This window comes from Lepidothrix coronata, unplaced genomic scaffold (genome assembly GCF_001604755.1).
Source record: "Lepidothrix coronata isolate B3197 unplaced genomic scaffold, Lepidothrix_coronata-1.0 Scaffold13, whole genome shotgun sequence".
NCBI lineage: Eukaryota > Metazoa > Chordata > Aves > Passeriformes > Pipridae > Lepidothrix > Lepidothrix coronata.
The window spans coordinates 3,804,737-3,828,333 of record NW_016690193.1 but is presented as its reverse complement, the minus strand read 5'-3'; the positions used below and the strand labels follow the sequence as shown (position 1 = coordinate 3,828,333).

Here is a 23,597-nt window from a genome sequence, read left to right as displayed (position 1 = left end):
ATGCATAAACTCCATCCTTTGTCGAATTAAAAGAAACACACTTTATCCTATTAAGTGAAAGAAAATCAGAATGGAACCACTCATCAGAAAGGACCACAAGTCCCTGGCAGGAAAAAGGAAGCTGGCTTTAGAGTATTATGCCACATCCAAAAGTAACCTTCTCCAGGGCAGGAAACCCATTATCTACTGCTAGATGTTATTCACTAAGAAATTTCTGTTTCATTTTCCCCTTCCTGACCAAGCCTGAAACTTCTGCATAAGAAGTGAAGTGTTAATTGTATGCATTGTGCATCAACAGAAGCACAAGACTAAATGTTCTTCAGTCAAAGAGATTATTTTACCTGTTGCAATGCAGCTGGATAAAAGGGTTAATCTTGCACTGTCACGCTACTTAAAAAGCCACCTTAATCTAGCACGTGGGAAAAAATAGCTATAATTACTCCTACAGCTAACAAGTAAAATTAAGTCTACAACAGGACATTTGCAAAACATTTGAAGATACGTGCAATCAGTCACAGTTAACCATAAATCCTAATTATATGAGTTGCATTATAAGGCTTTTATCTGACAGGTTAGTTACTCCAATACAAGGACTAAGCTGATACAAAGCCTGCTTTCTGAAGATTAATTGGTATTGAAAAGAGCTAGACACAGGAGATAGCTACCTGGCACTTTCATACTGTTTCACAGTCAATAACGTATCCTCAATTGTTTTATTCACCAATGTATTCACACTGGCAATAAAAAAGTTAATAGCCCCGAGAAGTGTTTCTCCATTTTTAGCTAGAAGTTTCTGCGTATCTGCATTGTAGCCAAACTCCTCCTATAAACAAAGAGCAGAGAAAACAAAGCTGTAGATCAATTGAAATCATAACATTCATCAGCAACTATATAAAAAAATGCAAACACAGATGTGGCAGTTCTTTCACTTCTGTTTGGATATGATTATGATTAAACCAATATGATTACAATACAACATTCAGTTCACAGTTTTTATGAAATTGCTCTAACATCAGTAAAACATGGTTTACAATTTTGTGACTATGTGTGATGTTAAATCCTATTCTATAACATGACTTGTCTGCACTCTAAAAGTCTTGAATGTTACTTAAAAGTAAGTGTTAATGCAATCTTCACATTGTCATTCAGCAGGGTTTTAATCTGGCATCTCATGTGGTTGTCTAGGTAATGCTTTAATACGAACAGAGACACCTCTACATTAAATACAGTAATGTAACTAACTTCACAAGGGCATGCAGCATTAATTAGCTATTAAGTTTTATTCTTACATTCTGGAAAAGAGTACTGCAAAAAACCTCAACATCTATCACAGTTTAATAGGCTGTAAATAATTGAAGAGCAGAGCATTATAATGAATAGCAAATAAAAATTTTAATGTAGCTCAGCCATAAATTTCAAAGGGACAAGGGCAAAATTATTTCCAAGGCATTTAAGTCACATCTAGATACATGTTTGTTCATGTCTCTTTGTTAACAGCAGTGTAAGCTGACCAAGGCTGCAAAGATTTTCCTAATGCATGGATGCCAAATGAATCCAATTATTATATTTATGTCATCCATATGGCATCTTCATATTCTACAGATGGGAGTTCTCACAAAAGAGTACAATCTCTGGTTGTAATGACTGTAAAACACACTAGGTTCATATTTGGAACTCGGGTCTTTTTAGACTTCCACAGTGCCAACAACTGACTCAGAAGTGCTGTATTCTCCCAGTTTCTTTTCATCTGTCTAGAAAATGAACACCAAAGCCAAATGATATTTCATGTTAACAAGTTCATGACAGTATGGGTAATGGGCAATGGTAAGGGAAGAATCCTCTAGAAAAGGAGGTGCAGTGGAAGTGAGCAACTGAAGAAGAAGAAAAATGAAGAGAACTTACGGCAAGTTTTTGTAAGATAAGCCCTGTAAACACCACTAAAGATCTATAACCTTTGCTTTGCACAGCTGCTTGGATAGCAAAAGCAGCCAGCTAAATAGCTACAGATTTTGCTGAAAAAAAACCAAACCAAACCCTCAAAACCAAAACAACCCCCCCAAAATATTTTCCAGCTGGTTTTGCTCTAACACTGCCAGCTATGCAGCTAACACAAGCCCTAGCTCAGGGAAGAAAGAGGAGCATGTCGACAGAGATAACAGCTGTATGACTGCCCCTCTCAGCATCTTAGTCCCATCTCTTTTCCCTCCTGCAGGCAAGACTGCAATTAGTTTTCCAGCTCGTCCTCTCACTCAGATCATTGCAGACCCAAACGAGCAACACCACCAGTTCACAGGAGGGAGGTAAGAAGCATGGGACTGCAGTGGCCTGCAGTACTAAGGAACATAACCAACAAAACTGTCCTTCTAATGGCTCATACAGTTTCATACAGACTTTTGAGTTTTGTCCATGACCTCTACAGATACCTCTTATGAAACAGACAGCAAATCCTTTCTGTATCAACAGTTTACACTCACTTCATAATCTAGGCACAGATCAATAAAATTGGAACTCATATGTCTATATAAGTAGAGGCACATGAGCCTGGAACCAGGAGTTATTTTTGTATCCAAAAGAGAAACAGCAACACATTCATATTAAATAATACCTCTGCAGATACCACATTAAAATCATATTTTGTTATCATGAATAAAATAAGAAATATTACCTTGAGAATTTTTTTTTATTTTATTTAAATTTATGTACTGTTATCATGTTAAACATTAAAGACTAACTGTTTGGAAATTTTACTTTTAGCCTTGCACAAGTTTTAGAGGCAACAATGTTATCCAAATATCCAAGAAGTGTAGGCCAGGCTACAGATGGTAATACAGTACAGATTAAACAGGGGAAACACAAAGAGGAAAGAGACAAACATCAGGCAAGTCTCCAAGAGGCACAGGTTAGATAACTTTTATTACAGCAGCAGAAACCTTTATTTGATTTTCATCAACAGCGCCATTCAATAATCTACACGAGAGATGAATGACGGAAACAAATTCCAAGACCAGTACAAGATGCTGAAAGAACCTGGAAGATCAGTATTCCCATTAGAAGTTATAAGCTAATCATGGGAAAAAACCCAACATTCATTAAACGAGTTTGATGCCAGATTTCATCCAAGTTCTGGAAGAAACATCCAACTTCAGCACATATTTCATAACAATCAGTAAGTTTTGCCACAAACCACATGCCCGTATTTGTGTCAAGAGTAAACTGATTATTAAAAGCTTCTTTTAGCAGATAATTTAATTTCTTAGCTGCTAGAAGTGCTCTACATTCACAGATTTTCATCTGTCAGATTAATATTAAAAATTCCTGTATGCCCGTGTAGGAGTCTCAATGTTTTTCAGCTAGCTATCACTTAAGGTTCCTCTGTGCAAGCAAGAACTCCACCTCCTCCCTTAAAACTCAATGGTGAAAGACAATTAAGAAAAGAAAGATGTTTTTAAAATCACAAAGATAATTTGAGCTGTTCCAGCAGCTATGGTTTAGACAATCATAAGCCACTTAATACTGGTTTTCCAAAGGATCAAATTGCTTTAACTTTCCAAGCACAGAACAAGCAATATAAAAGCAGGCCAGCTACTCTACTTTGTAAGCAACATCTACCTTTTCTCTCTTTACAGCAGACAGTTTTATTATTGGCAACAGAAAGTGCCAGTGTTACATTAACTTCTAAACTACGGAATCATAACAGCCCAGATATCTAAAGATTGCCTCTCTTGCTCAGCAACTCCAGACAACATAAGAATACAGATTAGTCCTATTAGTAGGAAAATTCTGATTAAAAAAGGACTTTGAGATGAAATCAAAATGCTTAAATATGCTACAGAAAAATAATTTACTCACATTCAATGTGCACAAGTGAAGTAATGTGCCCTAATCTACTTACTCCCAGGCACATTCCCCAAAGACATCCTGTAATTGAAATTACGTAATACTGTGGAACACTTTGATGACATTTCATTAGAAGGAAAATTAATAGTAAAATGCATCTTCTCTACAAAGCAAGGTTGTCAGTTCTTGAGTCCAACCATCAACTAGAGGCAAACGTTTAAGAAACAAAGAACTACAGCAATTTCAATAATTTCCTATAGTTTTAAGTGAATTACATAGGCTTTTGACACACAGAGCACGTAATATGTTATTAACTACAATGTTTATAAAAGCTGCTGCTAACTACTATATGCCCTGCACAAGTCATTTAGGCTTATCTTCATCTCTGCCACTGTATTTTTTTAACACTATAAAAGTCTTACATGAAGTTCCAATGATTTCAAACTCAGGTCAGCAAATGCATCTCCAAGTTGCCTTTGGGTATGTACCATCTGGAAGAGCTGCGTGGACAGCGTCTGTGCCAGTCTCAAGATATGTTCATATTTTTTTTTGTTATCTCTCAATATATCAATTTGAGCTTCTAGTTCCAGATCTACTGTTCTTGAGCCACGGCCCAGTTTTTCAGAGATGATCTGACGTGTACACTGCAGAGAAAATATTAAATTATAAAGAATCAAGTATATTCAAGACAACACAGCATACACCCATTTTCAGCTTCAAGGGACGTATAATTACACACAAATTCTTTCACAATCACCCCTCCCAATATAAGTTTGCACAACAAACTGAAAAAACAACACACTCTTTAGAAGTTTATCAGGACTCAGCAAGAACAGTTGGACAAGTCTAAACTCCTACTAAGATGAATATTCAAGTTAGCAAATCAAGAGCATAACTAATTGTTTCTCAAGTAAAAAAACACTTATCTCTTTATAGGTTTGGTGAATCTCATTAAGTTAAAAGAAGCATTTTAGCCTACTGCATTGAAGTCAGTTAATAGGAGCATTACTATTCTGCATAAAAATATCTAGTTAGTAATCTTTTGGGCTTTGTCTACCAATTATCCAATTCCAGAACATCCATGCTGTGCTTTCCAAAAATGTTATTTTTGAGTATTTTTTAGGGGGGAAGTCACAAGGTGGTGGTTTTCAGCACGTTTTTGAAAGCTGACTAGAAAACTGGGAGCTCCTACTAAGAAATACACAAAAGTATTAAAATGCACTTCTTATTTACAAGTCTATAAAATGGAGATGATTGTCTCAGAAAGACTTCCTTTTCCGTCATAAGTCAAATTCTTAGAAATTCGCAGTTCATTAACACAGTGAGCAGAAAATGTGCTCTTATAAGGCCATAGACACTTTCACCCTGTGTATGGCTGTGACAGATCAGGCTGCTACCACATTCCACTCATCTGTGACCTCTGCCAGAGATTGAAGCCCAGCTTGGCAGCGAGCCTCCCAAGATGCACACTGGAGTTTCCCTTGACTGAGACACAGAGAAGCCTTTTGCAAAGCAGATGTGTAGCAAAGCCATACAATTTCTCTATGAAAAGCAGGAATTATTTACTGCTATAGTAAGTTAGTCGAAGTTAATCTGTGGTCCCAAGAGGTGAAGAGATAATCAATATAAACAAACAAAAAATTATGGTAGAAACAAAAATTACAAGGAAATAAACTTAGTAGTCAAGGCCACAACTACTCTGACAGGACTTAAACTAAGTGCAAAGTTGCTATTTTTTTTTTGTGAAATAATGCCCAAGCCTACCTTATATTATACTCCCCAAATACACTACCAGCACTGGATTTCCCAGGTTTCCCAGTTCAAGGACTTTTGTTTATTCCAGTCTCATATCCAGAGGAGACACACATTTAACCTGCTAGAACTTTTATGTCCTTTCTAAATGTAACAGATGAACACAGGAAAGACACAAGAATGATGGAGCAGAACAAGCTGGTCATGACTCATAAGCTTTAGGTCAGAAGATACAGACTATTTGGGCTACTTAATTAGATTCAACTAATTCACAAGAAAAAGCACAGCTAATCTAGGTGATATTTGTCTGTCAAGCATCAGAAATTTGGGAGAGCATAACAAATTGTAACACAGAATACACGTTTACCACCAAAGTCTCCAACAGAAATTGCAAAATACAGCTTAGCAATACGTGTGCTCAAAGCATAAATAAACCTTTCACTAGGAACTATGGAAGTAATGGCCAAATTTTGGCTATTTTGCAAAAAAGCTGAGGCACACACATGCACACCTCCATGGAAATGCAGGAGAAAAGTCTGAATCATGGAAGGCAACATTTCTGGAAGAAAGAATAAATTACAAATGAAGACATTATTTTCAACCAAGGGGTATTTGCTTCAGAAGTTACAGCAAAACACCTAAAAATGGCCAGCAGTGACAAATTAGGAAAAATCAGTAATTGGAAAGACATACACTGCATACTTTGTTAAACTCAGATGTAGTGAAAGATAAAGAAGATGCCCCTATCTGTTTTGAATTACTCTGGCTAGCAGACTAGTACGAACACACAAGTTGCTGTATAGTCTCACTAGCAAACAAAGAAAATTCCACACATTAATTCCATTGTGCTTTGTTCTAAAAGTGTCTATAAAGAAAACTGTTATGAATAAGACCATGCTACTCAAAATGAAGTCACTCAATGCAAAGCTTAAGAAAAACAACTCAAAGAAAAAGACCCCCACCAAAATACATTTAAGAGAAATATACTTTAAATTGCATATGTTGAAAATGAACAGAGACAATACTGGGCATGTCTCAGAAATAAAGGTTCCACTAACAGCCCACTACTAGAGAGGTTTGTAAAACAGGCTTGCTTTTTTTTTCCCCCTCAAAGTTTAGGAAGTTGTATGAAAAAGAAAAAGATAAGCTTTTTGTTAGAATTGCTGAAAGTCAAGAAGACTCATGACTTCCCTATGCCTAAATCTTGTTGCTAAACTGAAAACCTCTTTCTCATCCAAAAGGGAAGGGTGGGGCAGAAAAAAGAACAGAAAAAGATCTTGTCAGTAGACTAAGGAAAGAAGGGCAATTTCTTTTGACACTAACTCATGATTACTAGGGAGCATACAATTGGGAAGAGTGACAGGGGACAACAGTTGCAAAGGCATTCACAGATGGGAATGGCTTCTGAGCATATCCAATAATTTAGATTTCACAACTCTTGATACACACACCACGGCATAGGAACTACTCATACAAAATTCCTAAAGAACTTCCTAACATCAAGTTTCACCACTAACTCCACTTGTAGATTAATGTCTGGTACATTGAATAGCAGGGATATTAATCTCAGTGTTGACTTCCTCCTAACCATTTACTCCTGCCCTTTATTTCTTCATCTTCTAACCTATGAACAATTAGCTATTATGAGATAAGGAGGAGACTTCTTCCCATGATCTTCCTGATGGAAAGCACTATGTCCACAAACTTAAATACTGTCCTTAACCATATTAAATATGCATTTTGTACATAGTCTACTTATGAAGTGCTTTCAAATGTATGGCATCTCCAGGTCCATTTCCGTAATACTCCCTCAACTCAAAATGAATTCATAATGTCTCTGAACAATACTCTTCCTCCAAAAAAGAGCATACAAGAAGTCAATATGAGATTCTAGACAGACCACAATTGCCATATCTCCTTGGGCATGTTTGGGAATAGATTTCAAGAAAACATTCATTTACTTTTCTGAAAGTGCTAGTCTTTGTTTGCTATGCCATAAATGGTGGGATTCTGAAGTTCAGGGAGAGGGAGGCTTAAGCCATGAAAGAAATCTAAAAATCCAGACTTTGCAAAGACTATAGCCAAAGAAAAAATGCTCTGAACAAGGATCCAAGACCACTTTTCCCAACATTTTTCACTACTCCTCTGGTTGTTGGTTCATGTCAGTGAGTTTAGAATCATTTTGCAGTTGAAAGAGACACTGGGTGATTTTTTTGGGTTTTTTTCTAAATCAAGGTACCAAAAAGAGAGAATAAGGTCAAGTCCTGTCCCATTTAGTTGTGGTATAAGAGCTTCAATCCCAAGAGTCAACATTCTTGAACAGACAAGAGAATTTTAAAGAAAGGCTTCTGCTGAATAGCACGTATTCCAATTGGACCACAGCACACTTCAGAGCAGCTGAATCACAGAATGGGTCAGGTTGGAAGGGACCAACCACAGTGGGTCATCTGGTCCAACCTCCCTGCTCAAGCATGGTCACCGTAGAGCACGGGGCACAGAACTGCATCCAGACGGCTCTTGAATATCCCCAGTGAGGGAGACTCCACAACCTCTCTGGGCAACCTGTTCCAGTGCTCGGTCACCTGCACAGCAGAGAAGTTCTTCCTCATGTTCAGGTGGAACTTCCTCCACATCAATTTCTGCCTATTGTCTCTTGTCCTATTGCTTGGCACCACCAAGAAGAGCCTGACTCCATCCTCTTGACACCCTCCCTTCAGATACTTATAGACACTGATGAGGTCCTCTTTCAGTTGTCTCTTCTTGAGGCTGAACAGGCCCAGCTCCCTTTCCTTTGTAAGAGGGATGCACCAATCCCTTAATCATCTTTGTTGCCCTCCATGGGACACACTCCAGGAGCTCCGTATCTCTCTTGTACTGAGAAGCCCAGAACTGGACACAGTACTCCAGTGAGGTAGGATCAGCTCCCCTGACCTGTTGGCAGTGCTCTTCCTAATGTACCCCAGGATACCACTGGCCTGCGACTTCTGCAGTTGCTACGAAATTTAGATGACAAGAAAAGTAGAAAACCTAGAAGCCATTTAATTAGACATTAAAAAAAGGAAACTTCTGATTCTAACAGAAAGACGGTATAAATATTTATTAGTGGGTAGAATGTCTCCATCTCTGCTTCCCATTCTCACTGGGGAAAAAGTCCTTATCCGGGCTTAAAGATCACTGGGGGGATTCAGACTTTCTTTTCCACAGATTCTTCATTTCTTCATGGTTTGATATAGATCTGACTGATGCACAAACCACCTCTCCACAACTCTGTCATTTAAGTTGCAGGCATAACAAAAAGCTGTTTTTCAAAATTTGTCTTTGTTTAAAACTCTTGACAGGAATATATTCCCTGACAATTGCTCCTTATCTTATGGTTTTTTAATGAGTCACTTCTGGTAAACTGGTGTGCTTTAAGAACCTTTTCATTATTCTTATGTTATTGTTTTAATTTCATCAAATCCCAAATGATCACAAAACAGCAGCATATAAAACACACATGAATTTAAACAACAATTACAACACTAAGAAAAAACAAACAGCCAAGAAAGACAGAATATCAGAACAGCAATTAAGATATACAGAACTTGTAAATGGGCCTGACGTTTTCATCTCAGCTAAAATTTTATTGTATCAGCAATCAACTCAAAAATGGCAAAAAGATTTAATTGCAAGCTTTAGTGCCGAAATCTGTACATTCTGAATGATGAAGGGGACATTAGAAACAGAACATCCTTTATCTTGCTAAATCAGTAATACCTATGAAAGATTTTCTACTTAAAACTAGGGATTTAAAAAGGCTAACAAAGAACGCTACCCTTGGAAGAAAACTAAACCCTCCCTACGCATTCTTGCTTATGCTCACTGCAACAACAGATGACTTTGATACAGCTCTGGTCCTACCTAGTAGCAAACTCATTTCTAGAATACATACATACACACACACACAAATACATGGCTTGCATACCTTGTAAGTGTTTAGGCTCCACTTTCTCACCAATTCCAGTTTCTCCATTGCTGGATTCTTTACTTCATCTGCTAACACAACAGGCCCACTCTTCTGCTGAGCCCTGCTCCCTGTGTCAGACAAAGCAAAGGCCTTGGATTTGGGGTTTTTGTTTGTTTTTTTTTTTTTTTATAAAGGATTAATAGGAGGTATGTAAGATTTGTGCAATTGCATGTACAAAAGCAGAGCAAGGTGACAGTATGAACTTAAGATGAATAAGCAGATCTCAAAATCACTTCCAGAAAGAAAGACTTATTTTAAAACTGATATAAAACATATTTTATATCCCAGTATTTCTTGTAGTAATAGGCTGCACAAAGCTTACTGAATGCATGTTTTACTAACCAACCTTAAAACAGCTTTTGATACATTTATTACTTAAGCTATGTTTTAAAACTCCAACAGCTGAACATCCTGTTGGATTCAGCCATTCTAAAAGTCTGTTTACAACCTGCAGGCCATTAAATGAAAATTATTGGCATATAAAAACTGTTGTCCCAAAGTACAGGTTTTTTTAATCTTTTCCAGTGAGCACCATCCTTTCCAGAAGTTGCGTTCAGTCAATATCTTACTTATTTCAATTTTATTAGCTCATTGTGTTAGGAACAATTAATTCTACAAACCACCAGTATGGAAATATCAACAAAGAGGAGATTTAAAGTAACATATTAAAATATCCAGGGTCAATCATTACACATAAATTGCCCTTACTCAGCATTTTCAAGCTAGTATGAGATATCATGTGAATTCTATGTTTTAGTTTTGCAAAAGTAATTCCTAGTGTCCTAAATACTAGAAACTGCTAAAAAAAGTGACTTTTAAACAACATTTTATATTTTCATGTACAATTCTGACTACTCCCAACTCTAATCCCTACTGCTACTTACAGTCACCTTAGTCTTGCCAAGTTATTTATGTAAGCAAGATTTTGGAAAAAAGTCTATACAGATGCCTCAAGATACTCCTTTAGCATCCTACTGTGTTCTTTACATCTTCAAAATGCTGTGCAAACATAAAGTAACTAACCCTCTCAACACTCTTATGAGGCAACTGAGCAAGTTTTCTCCTTTTATACAGGAGGAAACAGACTAAGGTGTTAAGCAATTTGCCCAGAGGCACAAAATGAGTCAAGTGGCAAAGCCTAGTTTGGGTGTTGTGAATTCCTAATGGCTGCCTCCATAGTCTAGTCGATTGGAATATGCGATCATTTTGGCAAAAAAATCCAAAAGTTTCAGCTTTAACCTAAATAAAAGATTTTGGTCTCTCCTATTTTAGTTGGGTTTTAACTGTTTGTTATTATTAATATTTGGTAGTTATATTTCTAATTTTACAGAGTAAAAGCAGCTGACAGAGAGGAAAGCAGAGGTTACTTTGTGAACTGTTAAAAGTCAGAAATGAGAGCCATCAAAAAACCCCAGAAGTTGAATTTCCAACTAATAGTAAATCAAATTATTAGAGATGTGGAGGGGTTAGTACATTGTCAGCAGAGATGAGGGCGTTATCCACTCAGTGCTTTGATACCTGTGGGAATAATTAAATCACAACCTTGTCCAGCCAGTCTGCTAGCTGCTGCACTGCTAGGAGATATAACAGATGATTTGGGTGATGCTGAGGAACCTGAAAAGGGGACATTTAACCGTGAAAATCCATCATCTTCCCATAGAAATCAACGCACACTTTTACACAGCCATTGGGGTTTTTTTCAAAACAAAGAAACATTTGCTTCAGCAACAACAGAAGCATCCACAGAAAAGGTGTTGTAATTTCTGATGGAAATGCTTTTTAAGAGGTGATGTGAGTCCATGTGAACTACACCAAGTTTTTATGATTTAATCTTTTTCTCTACATCATGATGACGAATTTTTTTTCTGTAAGAGTAATCAAAGCACAACTGACAGCTTCATCAGTAAAGTACATACCATAAACAGAAAATTCCGTGTACGATTGTTATATACAGTTTCTACAGCTGAAACATCCTTTTTTAGGTCCATGTTTGACTCTGCGCTGTCACTGAATGGTACTCAAAGCATTAAGAGGTGAAGTAAGCTCTGAAATCTCAGCCAGCTTCAGATACACTTCAGTGACATCGACTCTTTAGTCAGTGTAAACACGCAGCAATAAGTTATCCTGAAGATCATAGGAGTCATTAGCTGTGGAAGTGTGTAAGCTCATTCCCAAAAGAAAGATTTTACATCACTTGATTTTTCTCTTAAAAAAACTCAACCAAACAAAACCCAACTAACTTTAAATGACAAGCACTCTGTGTGTTCTCTAGGCTGTTTTAGGATTATGCTTTTCAGAGCTTTGCCACTCTATCATAACGGATAAATTTGAAGTGGTATCCTTATGAAATTTTCAGGATTTAAAAACCAACCAAACAAATTAGCTTTTTCTCTGTAGTGATGAGTGACCCCCATATTGGGGGGGAACTTTTATTGCTTTTGCTGAAAAATTCCAATATACTTCAGGGCTAACAGTGTAATAACAAGGGGAAACGAAATCAAACCTGAACACTAGTGGTTTCAACAAAATTTAGTTATCAGGAACACCAAAACACCACTCAAAGTAACTGGATCAACAATTAGCTTTTGTCTTTTAAACATACTGCAGAGCACTACTAACATGGGGTTAAGTAAATCCAATGATTTGGACCCAACTGCACAGAAAAATGAGACAAAGACAGCTCACTTGCTGTGTTCTCCTGTAGCAATACATTGCATAAGAGCTGCAATTGGATTCATCCAGGCGTAGAAGTTTGACTGCAAGATCCTGCTAAAGGCCTCAAGACTGAATCATTCCAGCAAGCGAGCCAAGACAAGCAGTTAAAAAATCCTTATCATTTGACAGAGTATTAATGCAGCCTTATGCATGCTTCATCATTCAACATCCCCCAAATCCTAAAAGCCCTTCCCCTCCAGTATTGTCTACTCTGCATTCAAAAATGAAGCCCTAGTAGAGGCACTAAAACAGAATTTTTAGAAATAGGGCAATCATTCAGTTTTTGTCCATACTTTCATAGGAAGTCCTAGGTTTTATCACTTCTCTCTGTCTGATTTTATTAGAGCATCAGGAAAAATCTGAAGAAAATATCCTTGGAGGGAAACTGTGACATCCCAAGTGTCCAAAGCTCATAATTTGTAAACAAAAATCTTCACAGAACATTTGCATTTCAAAAGTATTAGAGTAGCTTTAAACGCATCTTATACACATTTCCCTTATAGGCTAATGCACTTAACAGCTGCAACAGTTATCCTGCTAATACAATATAAAAAGGCAAAAATGGTGAGCAGTTTGCCATCTGCCCAGTTTTTAGCTAGATATTTTGCTAATTTCAAAGCTAAAGAAACATAACATTCACTTTGTAATATATGTAATGTACAGCACATAAATCACTGTTTTCCTAAGCAAACAATTTTACCAAACAGGAAATGAAGGAAAATGTAAATTAAATCTATGACTACAAAGAGACTTATTTTCACAGCTATGCATTTGAGATAATTTCCAACCTTTCAAATTCAGAAACTGTCAAAGCTACATAATTCATCAAACATCATTTGCACATACTGTATTATGGTATTCTATTGCTTTTTGACAGATAGGAAACACTGACATTATTGGCTTGTTTATCACTTTGTATTTCTCATTGTTTGATACCAGCTTAGACTCTCTAAGGCATACATTAATACAACAAAGAAGAATTCCACCTAATAATTTGTTCTAGGTAAGTGAAGAAAAAATAACTCTCCAGTTATGTTTCAAATCAGAATACTACCCTGTAAAATTTAAAGAAAATTTCTACACAATGTAATAGCAAAATTCTTCAGCCTGATACCAGTTCAAGGTGCTCAAGTACCTCCCTTCTTGTAAATGCAGACCAATTTAACACTAAGTAGTTTCCTCTAGTCCCTCGACTGATACTGCAAGTGTAGCATATATTCTGTATTTTAACAACCCAGCTACCAGAGATGATAAACTGGTTTTCACTAATGCAAATCTCAATGTGTACATTTACACCAAACTGCTCAAAGCAGCTACAGAACATTGTGTTCCTGACCATGCAAAAATATGCCTAAAGATTTTAAACTGAGAAATACAAAAAAGCATTTACCTTTACTTGGAAATGGTCCTGCCTCAACAATTCCCTCTTTGGCACTGTCAAAGCCACGAGATGTTATTTTGGTTTCAGAAAGTCCAAGTCCAACTGGTAACGAATATTTCAAGTCCTTGAAAATATTTGAATAAAAATCGAAAGTTAATGTTAAAAAAAAAAAAATAAAGTGACTCAAAAGTATTAAAATGCAATTTCAGCAGCTCTCAGACAAGCAATTCAGTCTTTAGCCTGGAATGTCCTCATTGGTGTCACAGCATTCTATTGCTACACAAATAAAACATAAATGAAAGAGAAACACTGTAAGTATAGCCTGAGTATTTATTCTAGAATTTTTTGTTATATTGATGAACAACTAGAATGCCATCTCTTAGAGCAGCAGTTACCAAAACCGTGGCTTGAAACATCATGTTATATGGTCTGAAGCTGGTCCAAGCAAGCATATCAGTTTAATAAAGCTTCCAGTTAAAAACTGGACTGACAGGGGTGCAGAATGATCTAAGACTATCAAGCAGACAACATCTTAAAAACCTAAAATGTAGAAACAATTATCATAATGTTAAAGATAAAAACAAATCAGTCTAAGCAAGAAATAGCTTTAAAAATCATAGCATCCTTATTTTTTATAAATAGCACATGAAATCTTTTTAATATTTGACACGGGAGAAACATCTGGAAAGGCATCACTTCAACAGCTTCCTTTTGAGCCTACATCACAAGTGCTCACAGCATAAAGCTGCCATTTACTTCTGTTTGCTTTTGAAACTCATTGATTTAAAATTGCTTAAGATTGCCTTGTTTAACTTTGGAGAACTAGATTAACTACTACAACCAACTTTCAAGCAACTGAAGTCTTTGCTGAAACCCAAACCAGGCCTATAAATCATACACCATGAACTATGAATCCATACACCACAATTCACACGCCATCCCCATTGCCCATTTTTGCTGTCTTGCCCAGCTCTACAAATAGCTCCCACTAAGATTTCCTGGACTATATTTCCAGCCTTCTGACTGAGGTTTAAGCCTCTGGTGTTATGGAATTATATTTAGTGCTTTAAAATAAGTTCAAGTTTTAAAGCAATTTAAAACCATTAATTCATAAAAGTAAGAAGTATCTGAAAAACTACTGTGGAAGTGAAAAGAAAACAGTAAAATACAGTTACAAAAATAAAACATGAAGAAATTGGAAAACTGTCAGTGTCTGGAGTCAGGTACTTTTTTGCATCCCCTCTGCTTCCATACAGAGGCAAAAAAGTGGAAAAAGTATAGAGGAGCACTAGTGAAATTTGCACAGAAAAGCTACACATAGCTTTAAGGTGTAGTAACTGTTTATGATATATGCAATGCTTCTAATTACAAAGAAAACACAACCTTTAAAATCCAATTCATGATTAACCTATTACTGTAGTTGCTTGATCCACAAACCAGAAGCGGGATAGTGCATAAGAATGGTACTGCCTAGAGGCTCAGATTGTCAATAAGTGGCTTTGGATCACAGGATCACATCCCCACAGATTTAGTTAGGTGTCTTTAGGATAAACTCCTGGAAAGAGGAAAAAAAGGAAGAGCTACAAACATATGAATGGACAGAGAAATCTTGCTAACGTTAAAAACCCAGGATGTTGCTGCAAACAGGGTAACCAATTCCTACAGTCATATTTTTACTTACATGAACTGGCTAATAATAAAGTATGCCATATTTGTGTATCTAAGGCATTATACAAAAACAGAACAAAAAACCCCCAAGCGCAAAACAAAGAAATCGTCCAGCATGAACAACAAATAGTAGTCACATGCAGAACCTGATCTCACAAATTAAGAATATCGCAACATTGGATACATACTGTTTTCAGTCTTCACAACTGACTTAACACTGGGGCTTCCATTTAAGTACTCGCAGTTGGTGGTATGATGGAAAGCCTTTGCTTCAACTTAGTTTAGCTAATGCACAGAGTCCATTTAACTCAAAATGTAGCAAGTCACCAGATGCTGAAAAATTCGAGAGACTTGAAAAAGGATAACTAGATTGCAGAGAAGATGCACTGATTTAACAAAAAGGACATGGCATGAATTATTTTTTTCCTCAAGGCACCTTGGCGCCTTGTAGTTTTCAGAAATATCTAAACCTGTAGCCAAACAAATGTAGACAGCTAACCTGCTTAAGCATGTTTGCAATAGGAATCTAAGCAATCATCTGTATTTAATGTTAAAATGCAGAACATCTGCTTTGTAAAGATAAAAGTTTAGACATAAACTTAAGCAACTGTACTACTCTGTACATTCAATGTAATTCTAATTTGAAGCTAAACAGAGGCTGGACCAACTGTAATGCTAAATAAATCAGAATATTACAACACATCATTCTCTTCAATAAAAGCTTGGTATTTGGATTAGAAAATTTTTAAGATCTCCAACTGTGTATATATATACACACCAGGGTGTTTTACATAAATATATGCATATGTGTATGTACACACACATGTATTTGTTCCAAGAGATCTAATTTTTTTCACTGCCAAAAAGGTAAAGTTCAGTCTAAAGAACTGTATTCACACCTCTTTTTAAACACTTATTACCGAGTTCAAATATATCCTGATGAAGAACGCCATCCTTGCATAAGAATTTAAAAGAAAGACCTATCATAGCATACATGACCAGAACTGTCATCAAAGTCAGTGACTATCAAAACAATACCTTTTTGTTACTTATAAACATGCAAGTTACTGTTCAGTGGATAAACAGTGCTGCATGTAAACTTCAATTTTTGACATGTCATTCTTACAACTGATTGTGCTTGCCTTTTTTTTTTACAGAAGTGTAGATAAACAAAAAAGCTAGCAAAAAACGCTGTAATCATACTGATCCAGCAATTTATCCCTTCAAAAATTTACAAAGAAGGATAACTTAGGGAGGACAGATTCCCCTACTACAGTAAGGTGATTATATTTTGACAATATACTGCTCTTTTAGCTAAGTGTAAGATTTCTCCCTTGCTTTATAAAAGGTAAGTCCAAGTCTCTAGAATTGATCAAAATTTGCTGATACATTGCAAAACCACAAATCTGTTAACGGATCACCATTACCAAAAACTAAAGAGAAAGACGCTTCTTTCGTAATTTTCAATTCTATGACATTGTTTATGCAATTATCTTCTAGAAAAAGTATTTCAGTTTTGTAACTTCACTGAGACACAGAGCTAGAGGTATAAAAAAACACAGCTCAGAAGTTTCCCAAGGAGTTAAATGCTGGACTACCTATCCCACTCTCAGCCATTTAGCATGCTTAAAGCTCAAAGAAGCAAAGCATGAAATACAGGGACACAGAACAGCTGCACTAACTTAATTAGGTCTGCTCAAGACAGTCCAAACTTACATGGCACAGAACATTTAAGCCACTTCAACCATTTGTTAAAATCCCATTTTAATTACTTCAAATCACCACATTAAACTAAACATGTTTTAGTCAGGTTAGCCTTATTTACACAACTCTAACAGGGATATTATCAGTCTATTATACAGATCATCTAGAGGTACCAGTATGCATTTTTGACATAGCAATCCTGTTGAGACAGTAGACACAGCAAAGAAGTCACTCAGAGCGCATGTTCATGAAGGAATGTTGGCTGAATTACAAGACTATTTTCAAAACAATACTTCCCATCCATGCTATCCATATTAATCTAAAATGAAGAAGGGAAAGACCAGAACTGTATTTTCCCCAACAGTAGAAACCAACCTAGCCAAAACTTGCTTATTTTGAAGAAACTTACTTAACTAAGGAGCAACTAAGGAGGTATCACTGTATTAATTTCTTATTTATGTCAGTCCATTATTAATGCATGACTAAGCATTATCTTCTCCTTAGTACCAGCAGTAGGTTTAACAGATATGGTTTTACTTGCCTTTACTACCTTGTTTTTAAAACCCCACATCACTAGCTCGTTCAATAAATATATGTGGAGCAACTAAACCGGGACCAATCATATGCTTGTTTATTTTTTAAACTCAGGCCACTATACGCAATTTGATCTGGAAATTTTTTAATGATGGATGACTCCAGTTGCCTTCAGGAAAAATTTGCAACCCATCTTATTGTAAAGTTCACAGTTTAAAGTCCAGTGATACAGAAAGTTGTGTAGATACACATAACATCTATCCAGTAAGATAGATGGGCTCTGAACTTTAACTTCTTATCCAAAGTCATGTACAAGTACAGCTCCTTGTACATATTCACCATTTTCTTCTTCTCTTCGCCCTATTACATCACTCAGTTCCTATTTTCCATTAAGCCACTAGATCCTCCAATCAGTTTAAATTCAAGCATAAATACATGTACTCTCCAATACATTGCTCTTCACTCAAAAGACCCCTTCTACCATATCCCTTTTGATTCACCTAACATAACACTCCAATGCAGTTTTAAATTAGTTTCCCTTCTACTCTCATCATTAACACGCATATTTTTGGTTTTTCAGACTGTACGAAGACCACTTGACTTTTTTATTTCCTGAAAACAGTTTTCTAGAACTGACACACAGAAATGAATTTTAAATCAGCCTACATTAATTAAGCTATAATTACCAAAATCTGACTATGTCAGTGAACCTAGTAAAACCTAAGAGATGAACTCAGATGTTGCAGGCAGAATGTGAGTGACAAGGCTGGTGTCTTTTTTTCAGAAGGCAAAAGACAAAAAAGAATTGACCTTGTCTATTTGTGCAGTCTGGCAATAAAATTACAGAACAAGATACTGAACACAGGCATTCAGATTCATCAGATTCCAGAGCTTATTTCATAATTCTAATAAGATAAATTGAAGACACAATACGGTTGATTTATCTTTTGCAGCCTGAAGTTTATTACTGGTATTATATACATGTTTAACAATGATTTTGTTCCCATAGGAGTACAGTAAGATCCATGAAAAAGAGTCTATGCTGAAATGAAAAGGAAAGAATTGAAACAACCAATTCAGAGACTCAAACTGATATGAATGTTATATAGATTTTGTACAACAGTTTAAATGTAACAAATCACTTAAAGCTGCTTGAGTATCTTTACAGGCAGACCAAACAGTTTTCTGAAAAATTAAATTCAATCCTATGCAGATTTCACACTGTATGACATGTTATTGAATATAGAAATAGAAAATAGAAATAATTTACTTCCTCACTCCTTCCTACAGATCTCAGCTCTCAATCCCCGCAGTGACATTAAAACACCACTGTGCTAATCACATAATTATAATAGCATGGCAGGAAAACTAGAAGTCAGGGATAAGTGAAACAAAAACGCGAATTATATAAACCAGCAATACTCAAATATTCGCAAACTGTTCTATACACCAAGTTCTTAAAGCTTAAGTGAGTTCCAACAGAGCTCAGAGAGCTGGAAAGCACTGGGTCAAACTTTTTCTTAATGAAAGAACATTAGATATTTGATCCAATGATGACTGAAGCTACAGCTTTTTTTAGTTAAAGAGTTTCCATCCATCACACAGGCAGGACAAAACTTGTTGGAATTCCACGGGCATGTTTTATTATAGAATTAGAATGTAGCAGCATATTTCTGAATGAGATTTTACAGGTAGGAAAACATTTATTTAAGTTACCTTGTATGTATGCTTTATACCAAGAAGATGCATCAATTTGTGCTATATCGCATTCCCACAAGACTGGAACTAACATGCTTCCTTCTGAAATGACATTATGACAATCTATGCTGTCTGATGTTCTGCAAAACTAAAGCAGGAGTTTTTTCTTCAAAGGAGGAGCAACACTGCACTGCCTTGCAAAATTAAATACTTCTCACGCTTGAGTGCATACTAATACTGCATTTGCTGAAAAATAAATGTGCGTTTTCAAGCCTGAGCAGCCTGAGGTCAGATGGAAGTGCTAAATAGAACACGAGTCTAGAGGAAAGTGTAGTGTTGTCATTAAAGAAATCTAAGAAAAAGGTTGTACAACTACCTCTTTACTCAGTCTATCAAAAACATACAATCTAAGCTGCTCAAGTCTTCATCGCAAAATAGCTGTAGAAGACAAAAAAAATACAGAAGAAATGGTATTTTTTTGTTTACATCTGAATTGTAAAACACCTAGATGAACATGTATCTGATTATAAAAATAAAAAAGCAGGAAGCCAAAATAACCTTGTTCTCCAGCTCCTAAAGAAGGTGCAATCAAAATCAGTATATTGGAATTTGAGTGCTCTAAACTCTGCTGTGGTCACATACTCTTACCAAGCACTGTGATAACAATTCAAATTAAAATAGTCGTGGTTTCCTGCCCCTTTCTTAAGCAACCTCATAAAAATCAGTACTTGGCTTGTCATTTTTGTAAGTTGATAGGAAAAATGACCCCTGAAAAGTCAGCAGAGAAATTTTGTGGTGCAATGCATATATTGCTTTAAGTTAAAAAAAAAATTATCTGGCAAGGAAAAAAAGAGAAAGCACGGCATTAAGCATTAGAAATAACAAACATGAATCAAGATGAATAGAAGACTAAATACTAGAATTCAAGACTGCCAGATTAGTAAACAGACCTAGATGTTAATTCCAAGAAGTTTGTTTTCTTTGTTTTGTTTATAAGAAGCCCTGTTTATCACATATTCTGAGTTTAGGTCACACATGCGGGTGTTAACTTGTATAAGACAGTTCAAAAAAATAATTGAAGTGCACTTCTTCATTGATCTCAGAATAAGCACTGAGAAATAATTACAGCAACAAGTTCAACTATGCTTGCATAGGATAAGTTTTCTGCAATTTGACCAAATATTTGACCCACTTTTGTGGAAGTAGAAGTTTCAAAATATAGTTGACTTCAAGCCAGCAAAATATTAGCATGCCAGCAAAAATATATATATGCCATATATATATATATATGGTCGTAGACAGAAACTACCATTTCACCTTTACATTTCGACTGAACAGGAGTGCAGGTTCCACTTGCTGTATGTAAGCATTGCATGCACTACACTGAAGAAACAACCATAATGTAAGGAAAAGGTAACTTCAACAGCAGTCAAGTCACAGCAGCAGCTTAAAAATAGTAAATCTGTTTCTCTACTTCGAGGTGAACCCAAATTCATTACTACTTCAAGATACATTTCCTAATGTTGTCCACTTAGGCATATGTACATCTTTATAGAAATGTAGTTTTAACTTTATTTCATTAGATACTATCCTAATTTTTACACTATGTTACTGATAGAGTTTAGTTGAATGACAAATCTTAAGAAACATAACCCTTCCCTTGCAGTGCTATTCATTAAAAAAATCCCCATACATCAGAAGCAGAAAAAATGCCCAGTAACAAGTGCAGTATTTTTAATATGAATGCATTTCCACCTCATGAAGTTTTACACTTTTTTTACAGCCATGCTCACTATACAGCTACCCTACAATCATAGTCAAATGGTCTCAGATCTTGTTTTCACGATATATTTTATTTTTTTATTTCTTAAAATACACGTTTATACACATTTAAATAGCATATTTATAATTAAAATTATACATGTTTTAAACCATAATTTTAGTAAATATATTTAAATGCCATTTTTCTGTCTTATGAATAAAATTCCTGGATTAAAAATCAGTACTCTCAAGGCTCAGAATCAATAATTAGAAATGCATACACTTGATTGCATATTACAGAGTACCCAGTACTTTACACCATTTAGCATTCAGGAAAAAAAATCATTACTAATATAATTTGCACTGCAATGTGCAGTATGTGTTTTGGTTTTTTTTAGTCAACCTTAACAATAATTTATCATCTTTGAAGGACTTTTTACATTAAAGTAAAAATAGAAGACAAAATTAGGCAAATTCTTATTGTATCAATATTCGGCACGTATATGTAATTTGTTTTTGAACTTACAAAGGTTCTCCCCTCTAATCAGCATTTTAGCAGGACAGAATAAAATGTTGAAGTTCTGCTAAGCATTCATTTTAAAAATAATCCTGCAGTGCAAGTCAGTATGGGACTGTTAAAACTCAGAGATTTCCTTAAAATCTAAGTCTCAGCAGATGTCAAATAAAGGTGGACAATTACAATTAACTGGTCTTCGTATCTCCAAATGAAAATCAATGTAAAAAGAAAAGAAACCCAACCCCAAATTCCATCAGCTGTACCATGGCGCTCTCTGCTGGATGTCTGAACACAAGGGAAACTGATCCATACGAATCAAGGTTAGGGGAAGGAATCAAAATTTGCCACAGTTAACATGTCTTTTATACAAAAAAGATTATTACAATGTGTGATGACACTATAATAATAATATTATTATTATTATTACTTCGGCAGACAGCGAAGAAAATCCTTACCCTGTTAAAGCCGTGCTCGTGAGAATCTTCCAGCTGTCCATTGCTAGTCACAGGAATTTCTGCTGCTGAATTTTTGGGAGACTCCTGAGCCATTGCACTTTCCTGTAGTATAAGAAGAAACAGGTGATTTGTCTTAAATTTCCAATGAGTAATCCCTATGAAAACAGTTGACTTTATTTCAAACTCCTATTGGAAATATTCTGATATACTCAGTCTGCATATATTTGTTTAATCACATCCCCAAATCACAGTTACACATTAGCACAGCTCAGTCAGAAGTAACTTAAAGATCTAAGAGAAAAGAAACACTAACATTTAGCCCACTGATATTGGGGGAGTAAGACACAAATGAGGCGTGGGGCCAGACAAATGTTTTCCATGCACACTTGGGCCTTAGTTTCTGTGTCTCAAACTATAAAAAGGTGAGCTTAGCTAAAAAAATTGTACTAGCTATAAACAGCAATAAATACTAGAAAAGTGCAATGAGTTCATGTGTTACAAGAAAAGCTATGATTCCAAACCTTAAAATAGTTTAAGTTGTTTCTTATTTAGCCATAACATAGTGCCACCTTCTGACTAAAGTGTTGGTATGCAACTCTTATGGAGTCAACAGCAGCACACTTGGAAGTGAAATGCAGAAGCACTGAAAGAACTCAAAAGCACCAATGGAATTCAAGAATCAAAGTTACTTTCAAATGCAGTTGCATCATGAACAGTAGCAGCAGCTGTGAAACTACTGATTTCAAAAATGACCTAAGGTATAACCTAGAAGAGACATTCCCAGGGGAACCTCACATCATTTACAAGCACCTGAAGAGAGAATGGCACCCTAACACTCTCCAAAATGAAGAGAAACTGAAAATTTCATCCCTTTCAAAAAGCTACTCCTACCTCTGCAAGGCAGCTTCATTAGTCATCTAAAGTGTAAACAGTAGAAAAATCAACACACAACCAAGGCAGTGTTTGTTCAATTACTTACATAAAAGTTGTCTGAAGTCTTCAAACCAGCCCATGCACTTGTGCAAGACTGGCAAGACAAGGTATACCATCAACAGGTACTTGAGAATAGGTACCTTTCTTCCCTTAAAGCTCCTAAATCATCAAACCAAACTAGTTCTTTTCAGTCTAAGGGTCAGGAAGAGAACCAGCCTGAGACAAGGCTGAAGTACCAGCAGCTTCTCCAACCACACATGAAGCTTTACAGGATAACAATGTAACACAAAGATTTTACTGGTACTTACTGAGCATCACCTGCATCATTCTAATTTGGCAACGTCTTCCGTCATATCCCATTGCTAATATTTCCTCCATTTTCATGTAAACACTTCATTTACATTAGTGAGATTGATTTCCTCAGTAAGTTTTGAGGCCTCTCAGCTTTTTTCTAACTAGGCACTGTCTGTGGGCTCCAATAAACGTGCTTCTCCAACTCCAGATAGCTTTCAAAGCTTTGCTACCATAGCTTCTTCCAAAAAATGTAAATTACTGAGACTTCACCTCAGTTGGTCTTTTGAAGCAGAGGTCACAACTTGAACTTCCTTTGGTATCTATGACAAAATCTGAATGTGT

The 23,597-nt window shown here is 36.0% G+C and overlaps 1 protein-coding gene across 6 annotated transcripts in view; it reads right to left on the bottom strand.

Annotated features, from left to right (window-relative positions):
- ARFIP1 (ADP ribosylation factor interacting protein 1) overlaps positions 1–23,597 on the bottom strand; it is a 43,444-nt gene that overhangs the window by 10,324 nt on the left and 9,523 nt on the right. For 4 of the 6 annotated variants that reach the window (XM_017805960.1, XM_017805962.1, XM_017805959.1 and 1 more), the window contains 6 exons: positions 22,029–22,130; positions 13,701–13,815; positions 11,114–11,209; positions 9,554–9,663; positions 4,260–4,481; positions 666–823 (listed from right to left, as the gene is read on the bottom strand). In XM_017805960.1, coding sequence (XP_017661449.1) covers positions 666–823; positions 4,260–4,481; positions 9,554–9,663; positions 11,114–11,209; positions 13,701–13,815; positions 22,029–22,130 — 803 coding nt within the window. The remainder of the gene's footprint in view (positions 1–665; positions 824–4,259; positions 4,482–9,553; positions 9,664–11,113; positions 11,210–13,700; positions 13,816–22,028; positions 22,131–23,597) is intronic. The other 2 variants (XM_017805961.1, XM_017805965.1) reach the window with 2 other exon arrangements.